Source organism: Petromyzon marinus, chromosome 57 (genome assembly GCF_048934315.1).
Source record: "Petromyzon marinus isolate PM22_M1 ecotype Great Lakes invasive population chromosome 57, UKy_Petmar_22M1.pri1.0, whole genome shotgun sequence".
Classification (NCBI taxonomy): Eukaryota; Metazoa; Chordata; class Hyperoartia; order Petromyzontiformes; family Petromyzontidae; genus Petromyzon; species Petromyzon marinus.
Window position 1 is genome coordinate 6,754,659 of NC_133723.1, and position 17,216 is coordinate 6,771,874.

Below are 17,216 nucleotides of genomic sequence, written 5' to 3' on the forward strand. Positions count from 1 at the left end.
CAGAATGTTGTTATGATGTCATGTAAGGCAGTATGTGCACAAATGCCACCCTCCCTCAGCATTTCGCTTGGGAGATCATCTCTGCACGGTGCCTTTCCTGGTCTCAGACTCTGGATCGTCCTCAGTACTTCCTTCACAGATGGCGGCTCAGCCAGCCACTCACAGGGGGTGACTTCCTCTTCCAATATTTGAGGCACCGCAGCCTCGGCAGGGTCATCCCCACTTTGTCCCACGTTGTTTTCCTGGATGAGGGATTTCCCCTCACCCATCCTTGCAGTGCCTCACGGCTCTCCGAACCTCTGAGCGAAGGCTGCGGTAAGCCTCATTCTTTGACGTGGGATGCTGTCGCCAATGAAAGTGGGCCTGTCGCTTTTTCTCAGTCAGCTTGAACACCTCCTCTGTCCGCCAGGGTCTCTGGGGGGGTCTGGACCGTGTACCCAATGCAGCCACTGCATCTGCATGAGCCACAGTCCTAAACCTCGCCCATTTCCCCTCGACATCAGACAGAGCGGGGGACGATGCCAACCCCAAGAGCACCACACACCATTGCACATGCAAAAACGTGTGGGGTGAGTGAAGCTCAACAACCGTGTCAATCGCAGTCAAAATTGAAACCACCACCACCGCGCCCACCATACAGCGCCGACCTTGCCTCCGATGACCTCTCAACTAACCAAAGCCCCCTGTGACAAAGTCTTTGTCATCAACACAGTTCCTTTTCAAAAATTGTTTTTTGCCTTTGCCCAGTTCGTGCCATCGGCATCATGTGGGGAAGAGCTGATCAAAGTGTCTTTCTTCGACCGACCTCTTGAGATCTATTCAAGTGACCTCCGGTGCACACAGCAATGGGCAGTACTTTCCTCTTGGGTGTGTTCCTCCCGTTGGCTGCCTTACACACACGCCATATATACACAAACACCACCGTTTATTGTTTGCCGAGAATTCCCAACATCGGACAGCCCACACGGGATCATTCGCAAGATTAAATCGCGAGTGCTCGGGGTCATTATCGCGCAGTCGATATTGCGAGCGCAAAAAAGTCCAGTGAAGTCACGATTATCCACGGGCAATGAACAGCACTTTCGAATAAATAAATAAATAAGGTGCCCTGACGGGCGCTGGTTCAAGAGCTGCCCTTCACTCGTTGAGTATCAGTGACTCAGTGACCCATCCAGCCACGAATACACTGCCAAGTGCACTGATTAATATACTTAAAAAATAAAAAAAAATTAACTTGGACACGTTCTAAATATTCACCCCCATTCTATATTCGGTAAAACAAAGCCTAATTCTCAGGTGTTTTTAATTACTTACTTTACCTGGGCCAATGCCTTCGCTCACGTGACCATGGATAATCTCAGACTTCACTGTACCCATTTCGACATGGGCGAGAAATCAAAGTCAATTTGTCAACGTGGTAACCCGGCCACTGCAATGTTTGACGCCACCCGTATCCGATGTCCACTTGATGTTCGGCGTTTGTTCATCAATGCCAGTTGCTCTACCATCGGTCAGGTTCAGTTGTTCTACCATCGCAGCCGCCGCCTCCCCTCCCCTCCCGCCTCCACGCCTCACAAGCAGGTGGCGCTGTGCCACGAGCCAGTTTTGTCGCCGACGTGACAGTGGCAGCGGGCGGCGGCAGCGATGGCGGCTCACTCTGGGAGCTTCCCGCCAGCGTACGGCAGCGCCGTGAGGTCGAAGGGCGAGTGAAGCACGGAGGAGAGCTCCCGCGAGAGCAGCACGTGCAGCGACGTTCCGTCGTGCGCGTAAATCCAGCAGTCGCCCGTCCAGTCGTAGCGCTTTGGACCGCTGTAACCCACGCACACCCACGAAGATAACGACAATGAGCAACTTCTCATGAAATTTATGGGGAGGGGTGGGTGGGAGGGTTGCCAATGGTATCCCACATGTGCTATCGGCGTCATGTCCAGAAATTAAGGATACATATGTATCTCTCGCCAAGCAGTGCAGCGCTGCGTGTTTAGGGCCCGCGTAAGTGGATATCACATAGCTAGCTTCTGAAATTATTTTGAGTGACCTATGGTCCACATAATAGGGGGAGAGAAGCACTTTTCCACCCATCCAATCATGTTTTTTATTTCTCAGAACTGCAATTCGGCCAATATTCAGTGTAGATGCGTCCCAAGTGTAATATTATAATGTAGTTTTATAATGTAATTTTATCATGTAATATTACGATAAGTTATTGGCGAGTTGAGACCTTGCACCAGCCTACATCAATGACACGCTGCACCCATATACCCTCCTCAAGGTCCCTAAGATCTGGGCATGATGCAGATCTTCTCTCTGCATTGGCAGGTTGAGACTTCGGTCTACGGGTGACTGAGATGTTTCCCCGTCGTGTAGCCCCCAGGCTATATGCAACACTCTTTCACGAGGTAGCAGGGATCTCTTGAGTCTGTGGGCATTTTTAAAATGCATCTTAAAACCTATTTATATACGTTTCCGCTTATTCAGCTATTAGTTAATTTAGTAAATGGATCCTTAAAATGTGTTTATAATATGTTGATGCTGATTGTCTGCTGCTGCTGTGTTCTGTACGGCACTTTGAAATACTTGATGGAAAGCCGCGATAAAAATGAAATTATTTTTATTATCCTATCTGGGAGGAGATCTGTACTTTGTATCCACAATTAAAGACATGGTTCATTTTGATTTTCCCCTTTCGAAGGTCGTGGGCAGAACAGTAGTGAGTAGTTTTTTTCTCACCAAATGTGAAACGTAATTTAGTCCATTTTTTGGAAAGCCCACAACACTGTGCAAGCATTTTGGGTTGAGCATGCACATGAGTTCTGCAAATTTAACCTCTATTAAGAAAGTGGCAGCTTTTAAATACGTTGTTGTGTTTAAAGGTGCACGCACACAATCAAGCCCGCATAAATTAGACATCTAAACAATGTATTCATCGATGTTCATTAAAGCAGATTCTTCAGGTGGACGGGTGCCTCTTGCCATCAGAGCGGTCACGGTTGAGACGCTGGCTTTGCATCCCGGGCAGCCAGATTATCGGGTATGCCAAATTGATGGTCTCAGCCCGCCGGCCAATGCTTGCATAAAAAAAAAAGATCTTTAAAAATAACTAAATTTATATATATAATTCTGCACTTATGTTCACTAATTCCCACTTTACAAAATTTTATTTGACCATCATTCGGTGGACATTAAGTCTTAGTGGCAGAGCAGGTGGGAAAGTTATGCCCTCTACAGTGTAAATCAGACGTCATTTTGACAGGATTTCAGAGGCACCTTTGAAATATCCACCTCCGTGGGCCATTCTATAACATGAAGGGCTGCACTGCTCCTGCTATAATCCGCATGGATTGTCTCGTAACATGACACAAACGCACGCTCAAAATACACACGCATCGAATTCATGCATGTATAAATAAATTACTGACAAACTTATGCGCAAATGTTACATTGCAACTAATGGAACAACGACAGCGGAAAATACAAATGAAGCAGTAGAAATTTGACCGAAAAAGGCATCAATCCTGGAAGCCATCATGACCTCAAATCGTGACGATCGATGGAATAGCATGGGCTGTACACTCAGTGCGTGCCTCAGGTCAGTCACCTGAATGGTGAAGAGAGCCATATCTGCTTGTTTGGCGTCTGCTTGTTTAAGACGTAGGTGCCCAGACCCCTGCCAAGCTTCACTGTCAATACTCCTGTCTGTAAAGTAAGAAAAACGCAGAGTCAGCACAAGAGGTCTTTCAACATTACAACATTCATTGATATTCACCACCACCTTCGGCCCTCGTCCAGGACTGCCCACTATCGTGTGTCTATAAGGTGGAAAGAAAAGGCTGGTTGGACAATTACGTGGCCGAGTGATTTGAATGTCAACCTGTGACAGCCACTGCGAGAGAAATGATCAGTCTATCCTCTACCGTCATCCTTCGTGGTCTTGCGACGCCACAATCCGTCTCTCACTCCTGCCCACGAGCCGATCTCATTGCCGTCCATCACCGAGGTGGCTGCAGCCTTGGGCCCTTTCTGCCATTTGGTCACCAGTCTCGACCGTCAAATGTCATTCCCTTTTAGCAATGTGTCCTTCAAATGCAAGGCAGTAACGTTTTTTTTCGTCGGCATCTGCCGCTGCACACGTGGTTGTTGAACTTCTCTGGCACCATACGTAGCCGAGTCGGAGGTGCCGCTGGTTTGTCCGTGGTTTGAGCCCAACAGCCACCCCCTTGCTTAATACTGCAGGTGATTGAACAAAACATAAAAGCTTCACGGTGGACGTTAAACATCCTGTGACGTTATATTAAAAAAAGGCTCTAGACCCCACGGTTAAAACTAAAATCTATTTTTTTTTATTTTATCAGGTAAGGCCCACTGCATTAAATAGCCGTTTTTCAGAAGTGACCTGGCCACAAATGATAGCTCAACGAAGTGGCTTATCATCACGTGGAAATTTATAGCAGCCAAATACTCGAAAACGCACATTGATTCTAAACGGGGAGAGAGACACGCAAACTACAAATATACAACAGGTGTCGTCAAGGTCGGGGATGGAACCCATGACCTCCTGTATACCAGGCTAGGTAGTCAATATCTCCAAGCCACCGTGGTGATGATGATGATGATGAAAGAGACACGCAAACTCCAAATATACAACCCACGACCTCCTACATACCTGGCGAGGTAGTTAACATCTCGCGACCGTGGCACACGTAGTGCGGGGTTTGTGAAGGTGAAGTGGTGGGGCAGAATCGGTGCAGATATCACTCGCCACTTATGATAGGCATAGCATAGTGTGCTAACCATTGCACCACCACTCCACCCCTTCTCTATCGGTGCCAGCACTGAATAGATGTTGCAATGTGGAAGCGTGCAAATAAGGGGAAATGCTCCTCGCAGCAATTTCACATGTCGCTTAAATACTTTTGAGCAAATCGTTGACAAAATTGTAATGATAGTCAATGTGCTATTCACACAGACCTGGAAAGAAAAAGACCAAAGTATTAACACATCAGTTTCAGGTGCGTACATATTGTGAGCACGGTTTGTATTTTTTGTTTAAAATCTGTGAGGGAATTATGAAATAACCTGGGCGCTTATAATTGCTTTAATAAATTCGTATTAATGTCCAAATACAGAGACTCCTCTACTTACGAACATTCGAATTTACGAACTTTCAGAGATGGCCAGATGCCTGTTCGGACCGAGAGTCGTAAGTTCAACCACCGCGCAATAGATGGCGGTGGTGGCATCTACATCTGCAGAACATCAAGAACCAGTGGCATCTACAGGAGAGTATACAACTTTTAAATCCATGCCCCGTGTTTAGTGTACACGTTGTATGTGTTTGGAATCGACAGGAGGAAAGTTGGACTTTCGAACAAATCGACTCTGGAACCTAACTCGTCCGTAAGTAGGAGTCCCTAAATACAGGCGTCAGGGTCGGGATCGGACCCGCGACCTCCTGAATACCAGGCGAGGTAGTCAACACCTCCTCGGGTGATGTGGGGGGCTTGCCACTTGACCATGACGTGAGCAGCTGGATCGAGGACAAAATTGTGCGCATTGATTACATGTTGTTGATTCCTCTCATTGATTTGCCCATGGAATTTGAAGAACAGATTATAAATTACAATCTCTGTTTCGTTTTCCTATTGCAGCGCAATGTCTCCTCGGGAGTGTAAGCGTAGCGGTGGCGGGGGGAGGTTGTTGGGGGAAATCTCTGGGGGCTTTTGCTACTCGCCGCGTAGGCGACATCGTAGTCCTGCGGCGAGCTCGGCGCGTCCCCCAGCTCATCGAAGAAGTCGTGAAGGGCGTCGAGGGTGCCGTCGGCGAGCCGCTCGTACGCCGCCTCGCCCATCGCCACCGTGCCGCTGGCTAAACGCCGCGACCTCGCTGGGCACGGCCGAGAGGCGGACTGTAGAAGGGCCGTCTGTTGTCACACACACATACCACACACATACGGTAGACACAAAGATCTCCCATAGAGCCTTAGTAGACTGTTGGGGCAAGTGCTGTTAGCGAGTAGCACCTATGAAGGACAGCAGGACGCACGAGGGGGGTGGGTGGCCAGCACCACGCACGACCGCCTTTGTCTCCCCAGTGGCGATGTTTATGCATCGCACCGGATAATAATATGAGGCTGAGTCGACCTAGGGGAGGCCCAGAACCGGTTCATATAATCGTCACCGGTGGTGGCCCTGACCGGAATTGAGCTCAAGTCATCGGGTTCGTAGCGCAGCGTGCTAAGCGCTACACTACCGCTCCCCAGACACAGTACACACAACACACACACAAAGATCTCCCGTAGTCTTAACAGACTGTTGGGGAAAGTGCTGTTAGCAAATAGCATCTATGAAGGCCGGCACGGCGCACGAGGGGGGGTGGATAGACAGCACCACGCCCGGCCGCCTTTGTCTCCTCAGTGGAGATGTTTACGACACACCGTACCAGGTGCTCATTTGAGGCTGAGTCGACCTAAGGGAGGCCTCAGGATGGGTTCAGAGATAATCGTCATCGGTGTTGGTGACCGTGAGGGGGACTCGAACTTAGGTCGCCGGGTTCGTGGCGCAGCGTGCTAACCGCTGTGCCACCACCACCAACACACAGTACACACAAACCACACACAGTACACACATCACACAGTACACACACCACACAGTACACACACCACACAGTACACACACACACAGTACACACACCACACAGTACACACACAGTACACACAGTACACACACCACACAGTACACACACACAGTACACACATCACACACAGTACACACATCACACACAGTACACACTTCACACACAGTACACACATCACACAGTACACACACCACACAGAACACACACCACACAGTACACACATCATACATAGTACACACATCACGCACAGTACACACACCACACAGTACACACACCACACAGTACACACATCACGCACAGTACACACATCACGCACAGTACACACATCACACACAGTACACACATCACCCACAGTACACACATCACACACAGTACACACATCACACACAGTACACACATCACGCACAGTACACACACCACACAGTACACACACACACAGTACACACATCACACACAGTACACACACCACACAGTACACACACCACACAGTACACACATCACACAGAACACACATCACACACAGTACACACACCACACAGTACACACACCACACAGTACACACACCACACACAGTACACACATCACGCACAGTACACACCACACAGAACACACATCACACAGAACACACATCACACACAGTACATACACCACACAGTACACACACCACACAGTACACACACCACACACAGTATGCACTACACACACAGTACACACACAGTACACCCACCACACAGTATACAAACCACACACATTACACAAACCACACACAGTACACCCACCACACAGTATACAAACCACACAGTATACAGTGAGGGAAAAAAGGATTTGATCCCCTGCTGATTTTGTACGTTTGCCCACTGACAAAGAAATGATCAGTCTATAATTGTAATGGTAGGTTTATTTGAACAGTGAGAGACAGAATAACAAGAAAATCCAGAAAAACGCATGTCAAAAATGTTATAAATTGATTTGCATTTTAATGAGGGAAATAAGTATTTGACCCCCTCTCAATCAGAAAGATTTCTGGCTCCCAGGTATCTTTTATACAGGTAACGAGCTGAGATTAGAAGCACACTCTTAAAGGGAGTGCTCCTAGTCTCAGCTTGTTACCTGTATAAAAGACACCTGTCCACAAAAGCAATCAATCAATCAGATTCCAAACTCTCCACCATGGCCAAGACCAAAGAGCTCTCCAAGGATGTCAGGGACAAGATTGTAGACCTACACAAGGCTGGAATGGGCTACAAGACCATTGCCAAGCAGCTTGGTGAGAAGGTGACAACAGTTAGTGCGATTATTCGCAAATGGAAGAAACACAAATGAACTGTCAATCTCCCTCGGCCTGGGGCTCCATGCAAGATCTCACCTCGTGGAGTTGCAATGATCATGAGAACGGTGAGGAATCATCCCACAACTACACGGGAGGATCTTGTCAATGATCTCAAGGCAGCTGGGACCATAGTCACCAAGCAAACAATTGGTAACACACTACGCCGTGAAGGATTGAAATCCTGCAGCGCCCGCAAGGTCCCCCTGCTCAAGAAAGCACATATACATGCCCGTCTGAAGTTTGCCAATGAACATCTGAATGATTCAGAGGACAACTGTGTGAAAGTGTTGTGGTCAGGTGAGACCAAAATGGAGCTCTTTGGCATCAACTCAACTCGCCGTGTTTGGAGGAGGAATGCTGCCTATGACCCCAAGAACACCATCCCCACCGTCAAACATGGAGGTGGAAACATTATGCTTTGGAGGTGTTTTTCTAAGGGGACAGGACAACTTCACCGCATCAAAGGGACGATGGACGGGGCCATGTACCGTCAAATCTTGGGTGAGAACCTCCTTCCCTCAGGCAGGGCATTGAAAATTGGTCGTGGATGGGTATTCCAGCATGACAATGACCCAAAACACATGGCCAAGGCAACAAAGGAGTGGCTCAGGAAGAAGCACATTAAGGTCCTGGAGTGGCCTAGCCAGTCTCCAGACCTTAATCCCATAGAAAATCTGTGGAGGGAGCTGAAGGTTCGAGTTGCCAAACGTCAGCCTCGAAACCTTAATGACTTGGAGAAGATCTGCAAAGTGGAGTGGGACAACATCCCTCCTGAGATGTGTGCAAACCTGGTGGCCAACTACAAGAAACGTCTGACCTCTGTGATTGCCAACAAGGGTTTTTCCACCAAGTACTAAGTCATGTTTTGCAGAGAGGTCAAATACTTATTTCCCTCATTAAAATGCAAATCAATTTATAACATTTTTGACATGCGTTTTTCCGGATGTTTGTGTTCTTATTATGTCTCTCACTATTCAAATAAACCTACCATGAAAATTATAGACTGATCATTTCTTTGTCAGTGGGCAAACGTACAAAATCAGCAGGGGATCAAATCATTTTTCCCCCACTGTACAAACCACACCCAGTACACAAACCACACACATTACAAACACCACACACAGTACACACACCACACACAGTACACACACCACACAGTACACACACCACACAGAAAACACACCACACACAGTACACACACCACACGCAGTACACACCACACGCAGTACACACCACACCGTACACAAACCGCACACAGTACGCACTACGCACACTACAAACACCACACACAGTACACAAACCACACACAGTACACATTTTACACACATTACCCACAGTACACCCATCACACAGTATACAAACCACACATTACACAAACCACACACAGTACACACATCACACACAGTACACCCACCACACAGTATACAAACCACACACAGTACACAAACCACACACAGTACACAAACCACACACAGTACACAAACCACACACAGTACACACACCACACACAGTACACACATCACACACTGTACACACACCACACACAGTACACAAAGCACACACCCACAAATTACTTCGCCTAAATTACACCTTAATGGCACAATATCATTCGGATCTTCAAAGCAGGGATGAACCTCTCCTCACTCTCCTTATTTGTTTACGCACTCGTGCCAACGCCAAGAACCCTTTGGCAATGGTATTTGCCTGAACAACTTCAACTCTTTAAGTGCACATTTGAACTCGGGTGAGGCGAGATGGTATTTAAAATATTTTTTTACAAGCAGCAGCAGCATCAGCAACGGCACAACGCAACAACTCAAGGCCACAACTCACACCCGGGCGGTCACTCGGCCGGGCAGCCGCGGTCGCTGTGGCAAAGCGGGGAGCCGCGGGGACACGGAGCGCCCAACGTCCACATCGCGACAACAGCCGAGAAGACATCATCGTCCCTACCACCATCATCATCATCACGGCCGTTCACGTCGTTACGATGATCTCCTACCCCCCCTTCACTCCGAATCGGCCATGTTGGGTAGGGAGGCGCTGCCCGGTAGTTGTAAGTGGCGGTGGCGGGTGGGGGTGCGGGTGCAGTGTGATGACGTTGACGCGCAGGGCGTCGCGGGGTATTTCCCCCTGAGCAACATGGCCGCCGGCGGTTGCGGCGGCTTCCGAGTTGTGGAGGGGGGGGTGTAGAGGGGGCGATGTGGGGGGGGGGGTGGAAAAAGGCGGGAAACGTTCAAGCCAACTTCTTCGTGAGGGGTCGTCCTCGAGGAACGTTATTCGTTACAAATAAACCCTACGTGTATTTTTTTGTTTTTGCCATCGGCGTCGTATTTTAAATTAGGGGTTGCTGCCGTAGCAACACTTGTCAATTCGTGTACGCGTTAAGTGCGCGTTAATTTTGAGGGTGTCTAGACAGTTGCGGCCTAGCGAGGTAAAGACAATCGCCGATCCTCGGATGGAGTCTCCGCCTGCAGAGGGAGCTCAGGGCCCGCAGAGGATGGAGGCTGAGGCGGCTGTCGGGGCCGAGGAGAGAGAACGATTGTCCGAGTTCTGGGTGGCCACAGATAAGCTGTTGGAGCGTATTCCAGCAGCCCTCAAGTGAGACTATCAACAGCCAAGGAATACGAATCATTTTAATCTGGTTGCAATTACTGGCGAAATGTCGTACACCAGATTGTAAATGTTGTCGGTTTACTCTCCCAACACACAAGCGGTGTGCTGTACTCGTACCGAATTGCCATGTTTTGTTTAGGTGACAACCCTTACTAATTGGCTATGTCGGGTTTAACGACACATTCATATTTACTCGATATAACCCCCCAAAAAAACTTTCATTATGAATATTAATAAGATTCATGCATACGCATGCACTGTTATGACGATATCCCCCCCATATGCGTTCGTCGGCATCGTCATCACGATCCATGGGGCAGATAGCCCGTAGACTTCCACTTTCCCCGCTGTCCTTGTGCCAATATGTTAATGTGGTGGCCACATCTTTCTGGCACCAATCTCTTACGATGTCGTCAAGCCAGTCTCTTCGGTCTTCCTCTCTTTCCCGTTCCTTCCATTTTTCCCGAACATCACCCGTTTAATGTCACCTGCTGTCCATCCTACCGACGTTTCCATCTAATCACTCACTGCCTGCATCGTTCGCTGTTCTCCTGTCCGATAATCTTTTTTTTAATCACTTCTATGTTTGGTCACGCTTTGGGTACAGCTTAGATGCAGTAGTAATCCTACTAACAGCGATACATTTCGAATGCCAATTTCTGTCACGATATGCGTTTGTATTTGGACGTATTTAACTACATCATGGGACCTCCTTTGCCAGTACCAAAATATAGGTTTTCCCCTATTTTCTGTCAACAAAATATATACACGGGGTTGAGCCCACCAAAACCCTTTGTAAGCTCTTGTTGTTAGCAGATCTTTCTCCTAAATCAGCAGTTCGTTCTGCTGTATCGGTTCCGCCTGATGACGGTCGCTTGTGTTGCGATCGAAACGTCGTGATTTATTTGACTTCTACCTACGTGACTTTGCCGAAAGAACCAAAGAGATAACGAATAGGTTTCACCCTTTCTGGCCATAGTAAAACACGAGTTATGTTAAGATGTTAAAACACCAAACTGAAACCTTTTACAGGGATTCATGTCTGCATTAACCACTACTTGTGGTCAGAATGCAAAAAAAAACATACTATTCTTTGGGTCTTTCGGTAAAGCCACGTAGATAGAAGAAATAATACTGGTAGGAACGAAGTTGTAAACTGAGTGTACCAGCCTGCAATAGATTAATGTGTCCGTCCGTCCCCTTTCAATACTTTAACGAAGTGAAATCTCGTGCTGTTGGGGTGTAAAAATAAAATTGCGCAAAATTCCAATGTTCCTACCAGCCCACCCTGCAGGGACCTGTTAAAAATAATAACAATATCACGACGTTTCAATCGCAACACAAGCAATCGTCTTGGCCTGTTATTATTTTGATTATTTTTTCAATCTACGTGGCTTTACCGAAAGACCCAAAGAATATGAATTCCTGCAGTCACGAAAGCTTTAAGTCAAGAAAAAACGTACTCTGATAATAATCTTAACACCTGTTTTGTTGCCAGAAAAAAGGGGAAAACTTATTCTAACGTATTTAACTGTTGGTAATTCTGTTCCTGCACGTGTAAATATGTTGAAGAAGCTCAATGTCAATGCCAAGGTCTGCTAGCCATGACGATAATATTTGAGGAGAAAGTTTGTAGTTTTTGCTGCTATTCCTAAGTTGAAGGCGCGTATAGTTTAGTTGTATTTGTGTGTTTGGGTGATTTGCTTACCTTTCTTGTACTTTACAGCACTATCATGTTTTTGTATTGTTTTTTTTGTAACGTTCTGACCCCGTACCGTTACTGGACATCTATGAAAAAAATAGCTTCATAGCTCATCGGATTTCTTCCAGTATTAAGAAATATTATATTTTTCGTAGTCCTGAGTCATCGGAGTTGTTATCTCCTAGAGTGAGCGAGCATTTCGCGCATTACACGTGCAAACTATAAAGATATTGTTGAAGTTTTCGTGACTGCAGGGATCCATACTCTTTGGTTCTTTCGGTAAAGTCACGTAGGTAGAAAATATATTAAATCACGACGTTCCGATCGCAACACAAGCGACCGTCATCACGTGGACTATGTCAGCAGTTCTCCTGCTGTATCTGTTCCACCTGATGATGGTCGCTTGTGTTGCGATCGAAACGTCGTGATTTAATTTATTTTATTTTTTATACCTACGTGAGTTTACCTCAAAGAAGCAAAGAGTAAAGATATTGGTTTTTTTCCCCAACCCCCAAACCGATGCACGTATTGCGAGAGAATAAGAATCGACGTAAATGATTACGTTTACGTAGTGCGTTGAGCACAGCCACGTGCGTCTGTCTCTGCCGCAGGCTGAAGCACTTTGCGAAGTCTTACCCCATGGTGTACGCGGACAATCCCGAGCTGCTCAAGAAAATCCACGAAAATTCCAAGGAGCATCTTCGCAAAGCCATTAAGGTATGCCAGCGGGTGTCCGTCAACTTGAAGAAGAAAAAAAACACATACACAGAAGGGGGATCTCTTAACCAAAACATCTCTGTTATGTTCTTTGGTTCTTTCGGTAAAGTCATGTAGAATGACAATAAAATAATAAATTGATAAAATAAAATAACACAATAATATTCTCACGACGTTTCGGCCACAACACAAGCGGCCTTCATCAGGTGAAGGGGACGAGACTGTCTGGAGGACAGCGCTGGAGTGAAAAAGCCACGTCGTGAGAATATTATTGTGTTATTTTATTTTATCAATTTATTATTTTATTCTCATTCTACGTGACTTTACCGAAAGAACCAAAGAAGATGAATCCTTGCAGTCACGAAAGCTTTAAATCGAAAAATCTCTGTTATGGATAAAGTGCAATTCAAGCATCTGATGTCTTCAACTCGCATTTCAGGCATTCACCATAGTGTATGTGCGTGTCTGTGTGTGTCTCTGTGCCTGACAGGAGGAAATGGATCTGATTGTGTTAGAGGAAGGGCTTGAGAAACTGCTGGGAAGTCTGGATGAGTTGGCCAAGGGAGCTCCTGTCGAGCCGGCATGGTGAGCAGCACGTGGGTCTAAGCTGTGGCGTTGCCCTCATTTATCTGGGGTGGCCCAGTTTTTGTGGGTCTCTGACTAGTTTTTTTTTTACTTTACCATCCTGAAATCAGGCAGTTCAAATATCCCTTCTTCACATTACTCATTGACACACTCATAACCACCCACAGGTATTCGAAGTTAAAACAAAAAAACAAACCCCACAATGTAACTGGTGTTGGCGAAATATCTCAATGTAAAAAAAAAAAATACCTGCAAATTACTCAGTTGGGATTACACAGAACAACATCGTCCCTAAGTGCGAAAACTTGGCTGGAAGCCTCCTGAAAAAAAGTAATGAGACTCGGTGAGGCTTTCCTTGGTAAACAAGAATCATAACAGCAATAGGTTTTTACCCTTTTATCTGGCACAAAAACTGACACCTTCATACAAGGGATCATGTTTGCAATAACCACAACACAAGTAGTCAAAATGCAAACAAAAAAGACAACTCTGATAAAATGCACTGTCCTTGAATTTGATTGGTCCACACCCGAGACGGCTTTTCTTAGAGCCCAGTCTCCACTGGTGTTGGACCAGAAGACGCCAAAAGGCGTGCAACTCAAAAACAGCGCACCATCAGAGTATTGAGAGCTCGGGGTTAGCACTTAGATTATGAGACCTCCTTTGCCAGTAACAAGATATTGCAATAGGTTTTTACCCTTTTATCTGGCACAAAAAACTGACACCTTTATACAAGCTATCATGTTTGCAATAACCACAACACAAGTAGTCAAAATGCAAACAAAAAAGACAACTCTGATAATATGCACTGTCCTTGAATTGTTTGCATTTTGACTACTTGTGTTGTGATTATTGCAAACATGATCCCTTGTATAAAGGTGTCAGTTTTTGTGCCAGATAAAAGGCTAAAAACCTATTGCTATATCTTGTTACTGGTAAAGGAGGTCTCATAAAGCATCATACCAATAGAGTAGTAACAATGTGGTATCCAGTATGGAACAATTCAGCAGCAGAAGCCTTCCCAGTTTATATACAATTGCAGCAGTATTGTTAGATGAAATGAAAATTACAACTACGTTGTGATCATGATTCATTACTTTGCCTTCATCGAGCAGACCGTGGCTCACGATGAATATGGTGACATGAAAAACTGTGACAGCCACAAACATCCATCGCTTGCGTCAAGCAGCGTACAGTTATACGATTTTTCACCAGTGCCCCGTCTTTTCCACACAGTGCTGTGTTCTTGGTGTTTTCCAACGAAGGTTGGAAGAGTTCATGTAATAGCTGTGTCCGTCCATCCCTCCATTTGACCATGCGTCTGTAACAGGACAGCACTATACCTCCAGTAAAAAAAAATATCCAATATGAACTATACTTCACTAGTATAAAGTTGTGTTGCATTTATAAACTTCTTTTAAAAAACAGGCGTTGATTTAAGGGTTTCCCAAAATTTGCAGACAAAAACCAGCACTGAAAGAAATCACCTCCGTGTCAACTTCGAAGCAGTAGAGGGACTGATTACCTCCCCTCCCGATTACGTTATTATCTATGTTGAACTTCTTTCACACCATGTGTAGCCAACCACACTAATCGGAGTCGCCCGCGACGTCTCGTCAAACATCGCTCGTTCAATACCTTGGAGGACAAAACCTCCGATGGGAAAGCGTTTACGCGATCCATGCACACGCAGGCAATTTCCTTTTTTTACCCCCCCCACCCAAACTTCTTCTTTCCCTGTGCACGCGAGGCGGCCGTCGGGCGATCCTGCGAGCGACGTCCGCGCCCACCTCCACAAGTACTTGCAGCAGGAGCCCGAGTTCGTGCGCCGCTCCCTGCAGTGCTGCCAAAGGGACACGGCGGCGCTGGCGCAGAGGGTCTTGGACGGACGGCAGCAGATCCAGGCGCTGCAGGCCAACATCGCAGCCAAGCGGGCGCAGTGGGAGGTCATAGTTTGGTGCTCGGTTTTATATGTACAGTAAAACCTTGGATTGCGAGTAACTTGGTCTGCGAGTGTTTTTCAAGACGAGCAAAAATGTTAAATAAATATTAATTTGATAAACGAGCGATGGTCTTGCAATACGAGTAGTAGTACGTGTACGCTTTGTCTGCCGAGCGTCACGTGATCACAACTGATATACGAATGCTTTGGATATACGAGTGCTTTGGATTACAAACACTTTTCCGGAACGAATTATGCTCGCAATCCAAGGTTTTACTGTATATAAAAAAGAGATTATTGCTTTTTTTATAACACCTGCTAGCAACGTTGAGATCATTTGGATTATTTTGGTGCTATAAATGTCCAAATGATGGGCACTTTGTTCAGCTATCATTTGTGATAGGTCGCTTCTGAAAAATAAGTGAACATCTTAGTGGGCTTTGCCTGGTAGGATGGGGATGGTTTAGTTGTATTTGATTCGGGTGATTTGTTTTTATATTGTTTGCGGTTGTAACGTTCTCTCCCGAACCTACTGGACATCTGTGAAAAAGAGCTTTATAGCTCATCGGATTCCTCCAGTAAGAGCTTTATAGCTCATCGGATTCCTCCAGTATAAATAAATATTCTGATTCTGATCATTTGGGGGGCCGATTCAATTTGAAGAATCGTTATTTTATAACGTCACGTTTTTCTGGTGTTGTTTGTATTTTTACTGTTTGTATTTTGTTCGAACAGCTTTTTTTTCTTTTTCCGTTAGCCTCAAAGAACATTATTGTCACACATTTTGCGAAAGGGTGGAACCTGGATGCAGTGATTAGTGCCACTGCGTGACATGAGTTCGATTCCAAGCCAAGGCTAGCATCAATGGCGAGTGCTATTTGAAATCAGTCCTGAGCCCCTTCTCCAGTCCGTACTCACCAACGTGGTGAAGTATGGTCAAACAAATCCCATGAGCCACATGGTGTGGGGGAGGGCACTTGTGTGTATGTTGAACTTCTTTCGCACCGTATATAGCCAACCGTGCTAATTGGAGGCGCGGGGGAAGGACAAGAAACGAAACGCTTGATTTGGCACAGTTCTTCATGCTGGATGATCAGGTCTGCGGTTGATTTTATGCTTCCAAGGTCACACGTTGGTGCTTTTTTATTCACTCTCCACGTTTTTCTTTCAGGAGTGTTACAAGATCTGCCAAGAAGCGCCCTGTCTCCAAGGCGCAATATCGGATGGCAAGATTTGAGCTCGGCGTCACCGTATTTGAAAATCATCCGTTCAAACAGACCCTCTCCTCCACTTGCCACTGTCCGAGTGGCCTTTTTACTTACTTAAATTTAGATTCATTTACACACACTTTCCAAACATACCCTGTATAATAAAGAATTAAAGCTTTCGTGACTGCATAAATGACTCATTGGTTTTTTCGGTAAAGTCACGTATGTAGAAATACAATAAAATTATATTAAAATAAATGAAGACGTTTTGACCGCAACACAAGCGATCTTCATCAGGTGTAAAAAACAAATAGCGAGGGAGCACATAGGGTGACATAAACGTAACACATAGAGAGCGTTAAACTGCACGGAGGTAAATACAACAAGAAGATGAGAGACGAGAATTCAACAAACCTAAGAAAAAATTACGTGATGCAAAACCAGTCGGCCAACGACACAGTTAGACACTTGCCTGGCGGACCA

The 17,216-nt window shown here is 46.1% G+C and overlaps 2 protein-coding genes across 5 annotated transcripts; one reads left to right on the forward strand and one right to left on the reverse strand.

Moving 5' to 3' along the window:
• Window positions 1-908: 908 nt before the first annotated feature.
• Window positions 909-10,034, reverse strand: FXN (frataxin). 4 transcript variants are annotated; one of them, XM_032975937.2, is made up of 4 exons: window positions 9,917-10,034; window positions 5,732-5,920; window positions 3,599-3,696; window positions 909-1,809 (listed from the first exon to the last, which is right to left on the reverse strand). In XM_032975937.2, exons 1-4 carry the CDS (start codon window positions 9,929-9,931, stop codon window positions 1,653-1,655), a joined length of 459 nt encoding a protein of 152 aa, XP_032831828.2. In that variant the 5' UTR covers window positions 9,932-10,034; the 3' UTR covers window positions 909-1,652. The 4 variants fall into 4 exon arrangements, with proteins under 4 accessions (XP_032831828.2, XP_075908830.1, XP_032831827.2 ...); XM_076052715.1 differs by having other exon boundaries at window positions 3,599-3,692; window positions 5,728-5,920; window positions 9,797-10,032; XM_032975936.2 differs by having other exon boundaries at window positions 9,797-10,029.
• A 142-nt stretch (window positions 10,035-10,176) lies between these two features.
• On the forward strand, window positions 10,177-16,926 carry PMF1 (polyamine modulated factor 1). Its single transcript, XM_032975935.2, has 5 exons — window positions 10,177-10,564; window positions 12,893-12,998; window positions 13,489-13,583; window positions 15,334-15,529; window positions 16,697-16,926. Exons 1-5 carry the CDS (start codon window positions 10,422-10,424, stop codon window positions 16,760-16,762), a joined length of 606 nt encoding a protein of 201 aa, XP_032831826.2. The 5' UTR covers window positions 10,177-10,421; the 3' UTR covers window positions 16,763-16,926.
• Window positions 16,927-17,216: the final 290 nt, after the last annotated feature.